The following is a 15,579-nucleotide window of genomic DNA, read 5'->3' as shown; positions in this document are numbered from 1 at the left end:
AAGGTTACAGGATGAACCACTGCCAGGTAACGCTCCACACAGATCAGACACTGAAACAGAGGACGACCAGCGATGCTTAATCCAACAAAAAACAGACAGAATGGAAAAAGACTTGGAAACGCAAACGAAAACATATACAACACACAATTCAAACAATAAGTTATTTCACTGACAGAGAGATTGAGGTTGAAGAACTCGGATGCAATTCCACTTCCAGTTCCTTTGATAATAAGCCATATAACATAGGAATGCGTCGGAAGACCAAACAGGACATTGATGCCAAATACAACAATATCCATATCGCTCCGTAGCAGCCACACGAAACTGGTCGTGAAGTTGGTGGATGATGCGGGTGTGGTTGAGATTGCTGTAGAGTCGTTCATTTCTCTATGATTTGTCTTCTCAGCTGTGAATTTTGTTAAGAATAAAAACACGTTACAAGCAGAGTAAATGCACCTCTCTTAATAAATGTAATTGTAATTATGTAAATAAATTGCTGTACCAGGGTGAATGTCACACTCTACGCAGCATTGCGTGGTCACGATCTGCTGTACGGTTACTGTGGATAAATCTGTATGGGTCATTCAGTTTATGTATTTAAAGTTGATTTGCATGTTGACACTATATCATCTGCGACGATAAGAACCGGACTATTTTTTATGGCTATTTCATCATCTTTTGGCTTAAAAGTTAATTATGAAAGATGATTTATGAAGCAAAATGTCATGAGAATAAAAAGGAACAAATAATCATTGTTACGGAATAAACTGCATACAATTTTAACTTTTATTGATAACGACTGATATTGATGAAAAATACACTGTGCCTTTTGCTTTCCATCCACCTAACAATTTATACTTATACTTATTCTAGTTTAAGAGCTAGATGTTGAAAACCAACATACAAAACCACTGCAGGAAAAAAACAAGAATTTGTGCAATCGGGTATTTGACTCAAAACATTATTTTCCTGTTAACTAGTGTCCCTATGGTAACATCTTTTAAACCAACAGGGGAAATATGGTTGGTATTAACGTAACTCTTTATGCTTTTTTTTAGGTCTGCAGTTTTCCGTGATCATTACAGATGCTATAACATGTGAGCAGGTGTTAACAGGTGTTACTTTTGTTTTCCATTATTGTGGCACATTTTCCATGTACTCGATTTAACAAATGATTTTTAACACCTGACATGGAAACAGGCGGCCCTGTGGCAAAGATAAATTGTTCTTATTCTGGCAGATAAAACAAACATAAAGCTTTGAGTAAAACATGCTCTTTAATCCTTCCAAGAAATTCAGCATATGCAAAATATTTTAAAACTGTGATCAGTACATTTTGCTAAAACTTTTCCAGAAGTTGAATTTTAAGTCATAAACAAGCCAGAATAGCCTATTTATTGTGGTTCAGTTGAAATACAGGGTTTAGTTATTTGAAAATCACAAACAAAAGTAAGTTTTATTTAATGACAATTAAAGGTCAAGTCTGTAAATATGTATTCCCAATAAATCCATATAATAAATAAAGACAGGGTTTGAATACCAAATATGCACGGTTTTTTGGAAGTACTAAAAGAAACCATCTCTATAACACTTGAAATTATAAAATTTCACTAAAAAACACATCACAGTATTTTCTAATAAACAAAAATGTCAGTGTTTTTATGAGAAATAAAAGCAGGAGAGCTTCCCGGTGCAGATAAAGAACAGGCTGAACAAAACCAGCCATCATAAAACAAACAAAACTAACTGACCAAAGAACCTGAATACTCTCGTCATTCTGTAGTGTCACTATAAAGAACTCAGTGATGGTATATGGGGCATATGTGATAAGCATGCTCAAAGTAGTTATGAGAATGAGATGAAACGCTCTTCATGTGGTTTTCCTCCTCTCTCTCTCTCCCTCTCTCTCCTGGTCCTGACTGCTTCAGAGCTCTGAGAACAGCCACACAACAGAATTTAATAGAGAGGAAGAGGAGGAACTGAACCGTGTAGAACCACACGTAAATATGGAAGTTAAACGACATCAGCAAAAACATGCAGCACAAACCGGATCCAAAACCAATGATCCAGGCAGCAGTGCAGCACATGAATCTGTATCTGAGAGGTTTGTACTTCAGAAAGGTTACAGGATGAACCACCGCCAGGTAACGCTCCACACACATCAGACACTGAAACAGGGGATGACCAGTGACAACTTCTCCCAATAAAAACCAAGTAAATATTATGAGACTTTGAAATGTTTCCGCCAGTGCATTGAACAATGAATTCACAGAGAAAAGGATCTCACAGACAGAGAGATTGAGGATGAAAAACTCTGAAGCAATACCACTTCCTGTTCCCGTGACGATAAGATATATAGGCGTGCGTAGGAATGCCAGGCTGAAAACCAACAAACAAATTTCTACAACGCCTTTGTGCCAAAACTCATATGCTGAGAATGAAGATGGACGAGGTATGGTAAAGTTACTTATTTCTTCTCTCCTCATCTTAAAACATCAAAGATGTATAATGTATAACGTTGCAATTGTCATCTACAGAAAGAGAAAAGCATAAATAAACCAGTTAGAGTGATGAAGATCATGGAAATCAATGAAATCCCGAGCGGTCAATTCATTTAAGGTATAGACGACACAGAATAATGCAGAACTACTGCAATATAATCCATACATAATTCTACCCCAAAACTATTCAATTACCTATAAATTATATATTATCATTTTATATATTATTATATATTATATATTACACCCAGAAAACAATCTCACTTATAATCACAGATAACATTAACAGCAAGTCGACAATATAACCCAGAAGTATAATATTCAATGTAGAAAGTTCAGAGCTCCGTCCCATTTTATCCAACTAATCCATCTAACATGCCAATAACCTTCTCTCTGAAAACCATAGTCAATGTGATATATTATCCAGAAAAAATACAATAAATCAAGTGGAAAAGGTTTGTCACCTGAACACTTCTTCTCAAAAGACATCACAGCTGCAACAACTTATGTTTATGATTCTATGTTTCGAATCGACACACAGATGACCAGCCATGCAAATTTTCAAGTGAAAATGATTTGGTTACAGCCTTTAATCCAATTCTGAACAGCAAAATGCATTTTATGCAAAGCACCTAAAATATTTCTAATCATTTCATTTCCAATAATCAGAATATCTGATCACAAACAATTCTACAGAACCATGAATTAAAATATTGGTTAACATGTTACTTTAATTTGAAGAATCAAACTGAGCTCAGTACCATTTAATCCAACTAATACTGTATATCATGCCAATAACCATCTGCCTGATGACCACAGTGAATTTGTTATATTTCATAGTCTAGAGATGTAATGATGTAAAGTGCTCCCGTATAACTCAACTGGTAGAACACTGGGTTTGCAACATAAGTGGTTTGACCCCGGGGATACTAATAAAAAAAGTTGCTTTGTATAAAACTGGTTGCTAAATGCATAAATGTTAGGGCTGAGTTTTGAGCTCATTTTGGCGATTCGATTCAAATCTTCTTTATTTGGTTTCAATTCGATTCAATTTTGATTCCGATTCGATTCAATATCGATTAGTTATCAGTATTTCTTTTAAAATATTAGTTTTGCAGACATGGAATCCATATTTAAATATACATATGCTGGTAACTGAAACCCTCCTACTCAGCTAAATTAATGTTAATAGTTGAACCCACGCAATTGTTTTGAATTACTTTTACTTTGAGTAACCAAACATTACTGTAAAAAATAAAAACATTGTAAATGTGCTACAGTGAAGTCATGAACAACTTGAAACGGGTTTAAGTTTTCAAGATTTTACTGGAATAATAGCGCCAGCCTCTGGACGAGAGGCGAAATACAGATAATATTCTCTGAGGCACGTGCATTAAGATTTCCCGAATCAATATTGTTTCTTTAAATTGAAGATCGATTAACATCGAAGAATCGATATTTTTTACCCAGCCTTAATAAATGTAATTAATGTACATGGATGAAATGGAAAATGTTTATCACCTGAAGAATGATGTTCAAGTGTTTCTGGAGAGATTTCACAGCTGTGTGATGTGTGCGCTTTATATGACAATTTCTAAAATCTTGTGAAAATCATGCTGTTAAAAAATATTATGATTTAAAGTCTGGCAGGTACTCCTATTTGTTTGCTTATACAGTACAGTATCAACACAGCAAAGCCTAAAATCACTAAAGGATGCATAAAGACCATCATAAACAGTCATTTATTGTAAATGATATTAAGATAACTCATTTATTTGAAACAACTTTGGATTCATTGTATTCCTTCATGCAATTTAAAACACACATATAAACACAGAATTCAGGGAATTCAGAAATGAGGCTGTATGCAAAAATAATTTGTGCTTCAACATGAGTGTTAATATTTGTATTTATAGGACTTAAATACAATAAGTTATAGTACAACACATAAATCTAAATTACACTTTTTAACAGAATATGATGTATGATGCCAAACACAAAGCCATCTTTTTCACAAGCTCTAAGAAATGTGGTTAATGAATCAATATGTCACGGGTTCGGATTGTCAGATTTTCTTTGTTCGATGCAGATAAAGAATAGGCTGAACAAAACCAGCCAGCATAAAACAGATGAAACCAAACGTCCAGAGACCCTGGACTGATTTTTTGGTCACAATGGTAAGTAATCCAGTAGTGGTAAATGGGACATATGTGACAAACATGCTAACAGTAGTTACTAGAATGATATAAAACGCTCTTCTCTTCATGTGGTTCTCCTCCTCTCTCTCTCTCTCTCTCTCTCTCTCCCTCTCTCTCCTGGTCCAGACTGCTTCAGAGCTCTGAGAACAGCCGAAAGGCAAAACAACTTGATGGAGAGATAGAGGAGAAACTGCACACTGTAGTACCATGTGTAACTCAAAAAGTTTAAGGAGATCAAAAGAAGCAAACAGCTCATACAGGACACAAGACAAATGATCCAGGTAACAGCAGCACACATGAGTCTGTATCTGAGAGGTTTGTACTTCAGAAAGATTACAGGATGAACCACCGCCAGGTAACGCTCCACACACATCAGACACTGAAACAGAGGACGACCGGTGATGCCTAATCCTAACAGAAACATGGGCAACGGTAATAAACTCAGAAACCATTTGGCCAACAGAAGCAATAAAGAATTCAAAGAGAAAAAGATCTCACAGATAGACAGATTGAAACTTAAAAACTCAGATGCGATTCCATTTTCCCCAATCAGATACAAAACATAAGCGTGAATGGGAAGACCAAACACAAAACTAAAGCACAACATACACATTTCTGGTATCTCAATAATCCAAAATGCGGCTGATGGATGAAGTGTGGTGGAATTCACTACAGAGTCATTCATTTCCTCTTGTCAGGCCGGAAGCTCCCAAATCATATAAATGAATGATGAAAAATCTATGGGAAAAAAAATGTTTAAAAACGTACATATCAAAAACTTTACAAATAGCAGGGCTGCTGTAATAAATAAAAGGGCAAAATGATTACAATCCCACTTTTAATACAACCTCAATGTGCATTTTTTCAAATTACCAATTAAAAACAAAACAAAAAAGAGATATTACAAAATATAATAGCTTTGGTCATTTAAATAATGTCTTGTAATTAGCCTCGACTAACATGTCCATAGCCCATCAATGACGAAATATTATTCATCCGAAAGGAAAATGAATCAAAGAGAAAATAGTTTGTCACCTGTGGAGTGAATGCTCAGTCTTTTTTGATTTACATGCATTCCTGTGTCATTTTATAGCTTGACATCCCAGCTGTCACAAGGACAGATTGAGTGTTTGCTTTATAATTTAAACAAAGAACACCAGCTATGCAAATATTGTCATGGTTCTGCCCACCTTGTCTTGCTTTTCTTGGCCTAGTGGCAGAACCATGATAGAACCTCTTGTTTTATGTGGAGAGTGACGTTTTGTCCCTGTTGGTCTTCCACTCTCCGGTGTGGCGTCTTTTTTCCCGCCCTTTCGTCTCCTCGTTATTGTTTGTTAATTTGTTCATGTCCTGCACCTGTCCCCTCTTGATTTATCCCCTTTATAATGCCCTTGTGTCTTCTGTCTCGTGCTGGTTCATTGTACTGTCGTGTGTGTGTGTGTGTCATATGTGGTGAGTTCCTGTCTTGTCAGTGTAGTTTAGTTATTTTGTATTTAATTCAAGTGTTGTCTTAGTCTGGTTAGGTGTAGTTAGTCCTTGGTGTCATGTTTTATACCCTTGTGTTTTGTTTTGTTACCCCCATGTGGGTCTTTGTTTTGTATTTATATGTTATTAAATGTCTTGTTAACCCCTTACCCGCTGTCTGCACTTGGGTCCTCTGTCATTGTCTCCGTGTCCTCACCACCCACGTTCATGACAAATATTTGAAGTCAATATTATAAGGTTAAAAAAGACCAAATTACACTTTAGAAATTTCATCGAGCATCATGATCCACAGCTCAGGGTTATTTTATTTTTGAAAGATTTTGTTTGTATAATTTAGTTTTTTGAGATTTTTGATAGGAAAAAAGAAATAGTAAACAAAAGAAATGACATGGAGAGTGGAAATGGGGAGAAAATCAAAAGCTGTCATAAAGACATGCTCTTACTGCTATGTCAGTATTGTTGTTGTGTGAAAATCTCATACTTTTTTATCATTTTATTTTTTTATATTTTTTTATCATTTTTATTTTATTTGTTACCCCTCATATCTGTCTGTGGGTTTTGCAGAAAAAGCTGAGCACCCACATAAGTTAAAGAAAATGTAATGCGATGCACCAACCTCATGGCAAGTCTATTTTTTCAAAGTGGCTAATTCGTATAATATTTGTATGTTTTAGTACGATCTGCAGTCGCAACAGTGATGTTAGGTTTAGGGGTGGGGTTAGGGGAGGGACTTCAGTAATGCTTTTTTTCCGAATAATCTTACGAATTCATACAAATTAGCCACAAGCTTGGTTTTGGTGAAATGTAAATAATGTAATGACACATGCAGGTTTCTGACCATATATGTAAAACAACAATAACACATTTGACATCACAGTGTTTAATAACAAAATACAGCCTTTTTAATTGTCCATTTCTACCCAACTGCGACGATATTCCATTAACCCATTCTGCCCCGTGTTATCAAGCTAGTGGCAATAAAATATTTATATGTTGTAAGTTTTATATTGTAAATATAGACCCCTTCTGAAGACGTAAACAACGCTGCAAGAAAAACTTTAAAAACTTTTAAAAGTTTTTTAACACTGCACAAAATACAACCAACAGAGAATTTAGGCTATAACCGAATCAAAATGTTAAACAAATATCTTCACAATTTATATGTAAGATTTAAAAAATATATATTAATATTAAATAAATTAAAACTTAAACCGGAAGTGCTTCTGGACCTGTATTTACATCTTGAAAAGTGGTGTATAAGCAAATATGGAACAAGATTTATGAAAAAACTACATCACTTTGAATTGTGAACATATGAATATTTGAGTAGTGTAATTTAACTAAATTGATTATTATGTGGTACATTACAGACAGGTGCAAAATGTCACTAATATTGTTGAAAAAACGTCATTATTACCCCTGATCTCTGCTAGGAAATTACCTTATTTATTTTAACTTTTATTACAAGGTTTTATGGTTTAGGAAAGCAGGGGATTTTCCCATACCGAAGCAGATAAAGCACAGGCTGAACGAAAGCAGCCAGGGTGTAAGAAATCATACCAACAAGCCAAAGAGCCGGAACATAATGATTTGTGAAAATGAAAATAAACCCTGTGAGAGTAAAAGGAATATATATGATAATCATGGTCACTGTAATTATTAGAATATGATGAAACACTCTTTTCTTTCTTAGGTTCTCATCCTCTCTCTCTCTCCCTCTCTCACCCGGTCCTGGCTGCTTCAAAGCTCTAAGAACAGCCACACAACAAAACAACTTAATGGAGAGGAAGATGACCAAGGGTACAGAGAAGAACCATGCATAAACATACATCTTATATGATACCAAAAGAAATATGCAGCTAAAACAGAAGCCAAGACTAATGATCCAGCCAGCAGTGGAGAAGATGGCTCTATATCTCAGAGGTCTGAACTTCAGAAAGGTTACGGGATGAACCACTGCCAGGTAACGCTCAAAACAGATCATACACTGAAACAGAGGACGGCCAGTGATGCCTAGTCCTGATAAAAGTAACGCCAATATCTCCAGACTTGAAAACCAAAGCGACAATATAGTGAACAAACTATCTAGGCAGACACCGATCTCACATACAGAGAGATTGAGGCTGAAGAAGTCTGATGAAATTCCAGCTTCTGTAACGATCAGCCATATAACATAGGAGTGTAAAGGAAGACCAAACAGAAGATTGATGCTTAACAAGGACACTTCCATGAAGCTTATCTGCCCAACGAAAAGAATCGTAGAGTTTGTGGATGATTCACTTAAGGTGAGGTTCACTGTGGAGTTATTCATGTCCTCCTTATCTTCTCAGATAAAACAACAACAACAACTAACTCCAACGTGATCTATAGGAAGAGAAAAAATTAAACATACAAGGAAATTTAGAATGCATTGGGAAAAACGGCAAGAACGCATTTCAGGCCCTCCATATAGGGAAATTACTAATACAAAGTAGTGTTTACTTTTTTAACATCACATTTACAAGCAACATCTTATTTTCTATTATATCTCGTTTGAATAGATTAAAATGAATACTATATAATACACACCATTTCATTCAACAAATAACAATCTATCTTTTACGACTGCACCTGACAAACACACAGAGATTTTGCATGCTATCTGATGACAACAAAGAGAATCCATAAAGGACTCATCACCTGAAGATTGAATTTCCAGTCTCTCCTGATGTAATAGGTCTCTGTGCTGTTTTTGTAGATTCGGCGAAAAGTTGTCATAAGAACATACAGTATGTGCATAACTTCATATGTGACATGCCACATGAAACATATGCAAACAACATAAAAACATACGCAAATAAAGTAGAAAAGGAGATGGTCTTCTAGTCAAATCGTTTAAAAGATTTGAATAGTAAAAAAAATCATTTTCAGGATAATACAAGTTATTTATGTTTTCTTCCAGCATTTCACTAGGACAACAAAAATGTCCTATCATTATGGGGACTTTATATTAACATTACTTATAAAACATGTTGATTATTAAAAAACAGAATTCTAGGAGTCGCCCTGGCACGCCACATGGAAAAGTGCTTCCTGCCCACTGCCATTATTCTGCACCGTTCATCCATGTAATGGTTTTGGATAAAAGCACCATGTAAATGCCTTGAAAAAGTATGACTCATATTTCCATTATGACCCCCTGACTGGGTTATGGGTCCTTGTTTATTTTTTGGTATAGTTTAGTTAATTTATCTCTTTTTATTTTCTTCCATGTTGTGCCGTATTTTGTGGATATTACTTGTTTATTAATAGCATAAATAGCAATATTATTTGTCAGAATAATTGAAAACTAATAACAGAATAAATTGAAAAGTGACTTTACACAGCGCTTACAGCATACATCATCAGTGCAATTTCTAATGCAGCAGTACTGCCCCATTTCCAGACAATGCATACAATGTGTTCCGTAATAATGATACTGAGACCCTGTATAGCAGTGGTTCTCAAACCGGGGGCCCCAAAATGGGTGCAAGGGGGCCACAGTTTTTGTGGCATTTTATGAAATATTGAAATTTCTCACAATTTTTGTGCAATCAAACAAAAATAATGCCACCACCCAAAATAATTAATGTTACAGCATTGTATAATTGAATATGTCTTTGGTTAAATTGAAATTCTAAGTTTAACATCATAAGTCTTTATTTGGGGGGGCACAAAGCAATGCGATCCTCATAGGGGGGGGCTTAGAATAAAACAGTTTGAGAACCACTGCTTTATAGGGTCCCTTAACTGGTAAAATCTCAAGCAGCAATTACTGGTTATCTTCTCCCATCCTGATCTGTAGGCTCTATGATTTTTGGCTTTAAACCTCATCCTTGCTCATGTCACCACACAGTCAAATGCAGACAGAACTCGCTCTGCTAGTGACAAATAAGTCATCCATACAACCACTTTATATGATGTCTGGCAACCTGAGGTCATTCACAGGTGTTTATTTCCAGACACTTCTCTATACTGGAAAAACTGTGCTATAACATAGTAAAATAAAATCTGGGAGGAGGGAAGTAGGCTTATAAACAGAACTGTGACCAGAGTCAAAATGGAAAAAGGCTACACCAGGTTTATCATGAAGTCTTTTATTTGAACAACTAACCACAAACAAATTCCAGTGAAATAGCATATAATAATAGCACATAATATTTACGCAAAAGGAATGAAATTTACAAATAAAAATTAGAATTGTGTACTAATACCAGTATTATTACTAACTTCAACATCCAGTAATGTGTATTTGAGGCATGTGCTAACCAGAAACTAATAGTCTAGTGACTACCTAAAAACTGGACGAACGATCACCTTAGTTATACGCTAATAATATTCTTATGGATTTATCATTTTAATTATACTATGTATATTTATATTTAAAGTTACTACACTTCAGGCACCAGTACAAGGTTATTTAACCCTAGAGTTAACAATAGAAACTCAGTTTTGGGTTGTTCATCTATCCCATACACTATTCTGAGATTGATTTACCGAATAGTGTTTTCTCAGTTGAAAGAAAATAATCCAGTCAGTTTAGTAACGTACAAAAGCAAGATTCACCCAGAACAGAAGCAAGACAGTTTACCGGCTCTGCGAAAAAAAAGAATCGGCTGTACGAAACCAGCCATAATATAACATAAAAAACCAATAAACCAGACAGCTGGAATATACTGTTCTGAGAAAATGACAAAGAATCCTGAGATACAATATGGCAGGTAAATAATAACTATGTTTACAGTAGTTATGAGAATGAGATGAAACGCTCGTCTCTTCGTGTGGTTTTCCTCCTCTCTCCCTCTCCCTCTCTCTCCTGGTCCTGACTGCTTCAGAGCTCTGAGAACCGCCAGACAGCAGAACAACTGGATGGAGAGAAAGATGAGGAACTGCACTGTGAAGAAGGATATATATATATACAATTTCTGTGATGATAACATAAGCAAGCAGAACAAACAGGATCCAAGAATCATGATCCAGGCAGCGGTGCAGCAGATCACTCGATATCTGACAGGTTTGTACTTCAGAAAGATTACAGGATGAATCACTGCCAGGTAACGCTCCACACAGATCAGACACTGAAACAGAGGACGACCGGTGATGCCTAATCCTAATAAAAAGTATGTCATTACCTTGATACTAGAAAACCAAATCGCCAATATGTCTGAAAAACAGTTTACGCAGTTTCCAATCTCACAAACAGAGAGATTCAGGTAAAAAAACTCTGATGCTATTCCCTTTCCTGTTACAATAAGCCACATTACATAGAAGTGTGTAAAAAGACCAAGTAGGACATTGATGCTGCACACACACATTTCTATAATGTACATTATATCAATGAAAGAAGCAGAAGAGCCTTCGGCTGATTCAGTTATGTTGAGGTTCACGGTGGAGTAATTCATGTCCTGTTTATCTTCTGATCTGATCGAGGTGTGGATGTACCAGGTAATCCAGACTGCATCAAACATATCAAAACAAATCCAAGAAATGTTCAAAACATTCCAGAATCCAGACTCTGATTGTATACAGATACAAAAAAGAAAATTTCCTTTTCTAAAATAATTTCATGTACAGATACATGAAATACAAAAATGCCTAAAAATTTATATTCTGTCATTGTTTAGTCAAATGGTCTCCTCCCATGCAGCACAAAAGTAGAAATAATAGAAAAACTCATAAGAAATTAAATTGTCTGTTCTATGGCTTACATATGGAGTATGGGCATACAATAAGAATACTTTTAGTGCACAATTTGTATTTTCGGTATTTTGACAACTTGATGGTTCCAGCCCTATTTATTGTATTATTTACATTCATACACTGTGTCTGACAATTATACTGACATTTTTGCATATTACTACAGTACAATAAAATGAAATGAAAAGAGTTTGTCACCTGAGGAGTGAATCTGTCCCAGTCTCTCTGCATATAAATGAATCTCTGTGCTGTTTCTGTCACACAGCTGTCACAAGAATACGGACATGCACATTGTAATACTGTATATTGCATGTTCTATATGCAAACAATACATTTGCAATTAAAGTTTACAAATCGTTCATAACTATGGCCACAAGTACGCAAAAATTGATAGTTGATATGATGCATTTTGCGCTGGTGTAATTAGCATGGTAATGCACATAGTCGTTTAACCTAACAAAATTATTATACTAAAAACAGAATTAAAACTTTACATTTTAGGCAATTTTTAAAAACGGTTTAATCGAGTAATGTGAAAAAAAGCTGCAGTGAATTTAAATATTGTATTTTACCTATAGGATTGAACCACTATTATGCATTCAAATAGTTTCCGTACAAAATGTCTGAAATGCAAACAATTGAAATAATCTGCAGCGTACTACTGCACCTGAGCCATGCAAAAGCAAGGCTTAAAGAGCTTGTAGTTGGCATGGCCTATTATCCATAGAGAGCCCACAATGAAAATAAATAATCTGCACCTTCCAACATAATTTAAGTAAAAAATAATAATTTTTCTTTAAAAAAATAATTTTGTACAAATATTTTCATTATTTTTGGAATATTTTATTAGAATATTTGATTATAATTATATTATTTTATATATATATATTTTCAACATTTTTTCAATTTTCTTCTGGGTCCAATGTTGGAAGAGAATAAAATGTACTTAAATCATTTATGCTTTTTACTGGACTCAAAAATTATATAGTCATATGTGGTAAAACAGATGCAAGGTGAAGCTGAGCTTTTTAAGAAATCCGTCTTAATTGCCCTAAAATAATGTGTGAAAATGTCAGTTTCTCACCTGAAAAGAGAATGTCCCATAAAAATCTCTGTGAAGCTTATCTGTTTCATTCCCTAACTTCAAAGCTGTCTCGTGGATACGTGCACGTCACATGTGATACGGTACAGCAAAAAACAAAGATTATGCAAATGTTTAAGGTACAACAAAGGAAGTTCAAAAGCATCAATAAATTGTTTAAAGGATTGACTGCTGAAACTGGTTATCATTCATTTTCACATTCATCTAAAAATTCACTTACCGTATATTCTAATGTCATACATTCATTTAGTAACAAATTACATATGCAAGATTCACAGAGAACAGAGGCAGGACAGTTTTCCCACTCTATGCAAAAACAGAATCGGGTGAATAAAACCAGCCATAGAATAACACAAAATAATAATAAACCAGAGAACTGGATATGCAGATGTAAGAAAATGTCAATGAAACCTGATATACAATATGGCAGGTATACAGTATAACAATACGTTCACAGTAGTGAATGAGATGAAACGCTCTTCTCTTCATGTGGTTCTCCTCCTCTCTCTCTCTCCCTCTCTCTCCTGGTCCTGACTGCTTCAGAGCTCTGAGAACAGCCAGACAACAAAACAACTCGATGGAGAGAAAGATGAGGAACTGAACAGTGAAGAAATACATAATATATCAATGGTACAAAAGACCAAAGGAAACATGCGAGCACATACTGTACAGGAGTCAAGAGTAATGAACCAGGCAGCGGTGCAGCAGATCACTCGATATCTGAAAGGTTTTACCACTGCCAGGTAACGCTCCACACACATCAGACACTGAAAATATTTTTTTTGGAAAAATATGCCAATTCCTGGAGACTTGAAAATCAAATTGAGAGTACGTCCAAAAAGCAATTCAAACCAATTTCACAAACAGAGATTTAGGTTTAGGTTGAAAAACATTTATACACACACATATTTCTGTAACGCTCATGAGCCCAGAAAAAAAAGGTAATGAGTTTGTGGATGCTTCATGTGGTGAGGTTCATGCCATATCGTGATCAATTGAAAAAGTTAATGTACCAGGTAATCCAGACTAAATGAAAGAAATCAAAGTAAACAAAAACAATACAATATAAAAGCAAATAACAACAAAGCTTCAATTGAAATTACTTTCATATACATAATTTTTAATACAGGTCATAAATAAAATAATTACTCACCCCAAAAATTACTCATTACTTTACTCAAACTTAGATCAAATCCAAGCTGTGACTTGTTTCTTTTGTTGCATGAAGAAAGTGTTGTACAGTAAGACTGAACCTTACAAGCCTTAGAACTGACAAAAGACAGCAGCATAAAAATATAACAGGTAGCTCATATGAGAATTTTTATCATTCTTACATGCTGCCTATTGTAATCGGATATTTCTGCTATTTAGTAACAGTGGCGGTTCTAGACTACTGTAACTGGAAATTATTTAATCAAATCAGTTCAGTTCAGTTACCAACTTATATATACTGTATATATATATATATTATATATAATTATATAATGTATAATATATATATATATATATATATATATATGTGTGTATATATATATATCATTTCAATTATTGGTAAATATAAATAAATACATCCCTAATATGTATATAGGCCTACATGTATGTGCATGTGTTGTGTATGTGTTTATAAATATAAAAAATTAAAATTGCACAGTACACAGACATTAAACATAAACTTTATAGTAAACACAACTTTTATTCTGGATGTGATTAAAAGGTAAACTGAAACAGACTAAGCAAAATAGATTGGAGCTTTAAAAAGAATCCATCCTAAAATCCTAACTTGACCCTTAACACAATCTGTTACAAACAAAAAGAATCTCTCACCTGCAAAGAGAATGTCCAGTCTCTCCGGACATAAATCTCTCTAAAGCTCATCTGTTTTATGTAGCATGGTTATGCGGACATCATATGTATAATGCATCACATAATTAATAATTAGGCAAATGTAAGAAAATGGAGATCCAGGTCTTCTATTCAAATCGTTGAAACCATTTGAATAAAAAAACAGCTGACTCTGGATAACTTATGATTCTTATGACTTCAGTTTCATCTCTCACACACAGTAAGGATCGACAAAACTACATGCAACATTGCAATGACGTATTTCTTTGCAAATTATGTGCATCGTCAGTCATTTAAGTGCTGTGACAGAAATTTTAAAATTGCCTAAAATTACACACACACACAACAACATACCGCATTATAACAACAACAAGAATATTGCACGTCACAATTCTTAACTTTCACAGAGAAGTTTGAGACATCCACCCTTTAAGACCGTAAAAGCAGTGCTCGAATTGAAGGGGGGCTGGGGGGATCCAGGACCCCCATAAGGCATTAGGGATCCCCCAAAAGACTTAAAAAATAGACTTAGGGGGGTCCCTCAGATATTTTTATTTGAATAAATTGATAATGACAAATGTGATTAAATTCATGCAATGGATATGGTAAATTTTGTGAATTATTTATTTACAATAATTTATATTAAGTTTGTTTATGGGCTAGTTGTCGTGTCTCTTAAAATTTTAAACGCCCCGCCACACGTCTAAAGACCGCTAAGCACAGGACATCGTTGACA

At 34.8% G+C, this 15,579-nt stretch overlaps 2 protein-coding genes and 1 pseudogene across 2 annotated transcripts; all 3 read right to left on the bottom strand.

Moving 5' to 3' along the window:
- Nucleotides 1-4,566: 4,566 nt before the first annotated feature.
- On the bottom strand, nucleotides 4,567-5,384 carry LOC130569884 (somatostatin receptor type 5-like; annotated as a pseudogene).
- Nucleotides 5,385-7,655: 2,271 nt separating this feature from the next.
- LOC130569883 (hydroxycarboxylic acid receptor 2-like) lies at nucleotides 7,656-8,917 on the bottom strand. The gene is made up of 2 exons (XM_057359780.1): nucleotides 8,864-8,917; nucleotides 7,656-8,548 (listed from the first exon to the last, which is right to left on the bottom strand). Exon 2 carries the CDS (start codon nucleotides 8,493-8,495, stop codon nucleotides 7,656-7,658), a length of 840 nt encoding a protein of 279 aa, XP_057215763.1. The 5' UTR covers nucleotides 8,496-8,548; nucleotides 8,864-8,917.
- Nucleotides 8,918-10,764: 1,847 nt separating this feature from the next.
- Nucleotides 10,765-11,670, bottom strand: LOC130569882 (C-C chemokine receptor type 8-like). The gene is made up of 2 exons (XM_057359779.1): nucleotides 10,880-11,670; nucleotides 10,765-10,798 (listed from the first exon to the last, which is right to left on the bottom strand). The coding sequence occupies exons 1-2, from the start codon at nucleotides 11,668-11,670 to the stop codon at nucleotides 10,765-10,767; spliced, it is 825 nt and encodes a 274-aa protein (XP_057215762.1).
- Between the last annotated feature and the right edge of the window lie 3,909 nt (nucleotides 11,671-15,579).

This window comes from Triplophysa rosa, linkage group LG19 (assembly GCF_024868665.1).
Source record: "Triplophysa rosa linkage group LG19, Trosa_1v2, whole genome shotgun sequence".
NCBI lineage: Eukaryota > Metazoa > Chordata > Actinopteri > Cypriniformes > Nemacheilidae > Triplophysa > Triplophysa rosa.
This window is presented reverse-complemented; position numbering and strand designations above follow the sequence as displayed.

Coding starts and splice junctions, on each gene's coding strand:
- LOC130569883 (XM_057359780.1), bottom strand. CDS start 8,495: ATGAATAACTCCACAGTGAACCTCACCTTAAGTGAATCATCCACAAAC.
- LOC130569882 (XM_057359779.1), bottom strand. CDS start 11,670: ATGTTTGATGCAGTCTGGATTACCTGGTACATCCACACCTCGATCAGA. Junction 10,799..10,879: donor TTTGTCATTTTCTCAGAACA/GTATATTCCAGC, acceptor TTTTTTTCGCAG/AGCCGGTAAACTGTCTTGCT.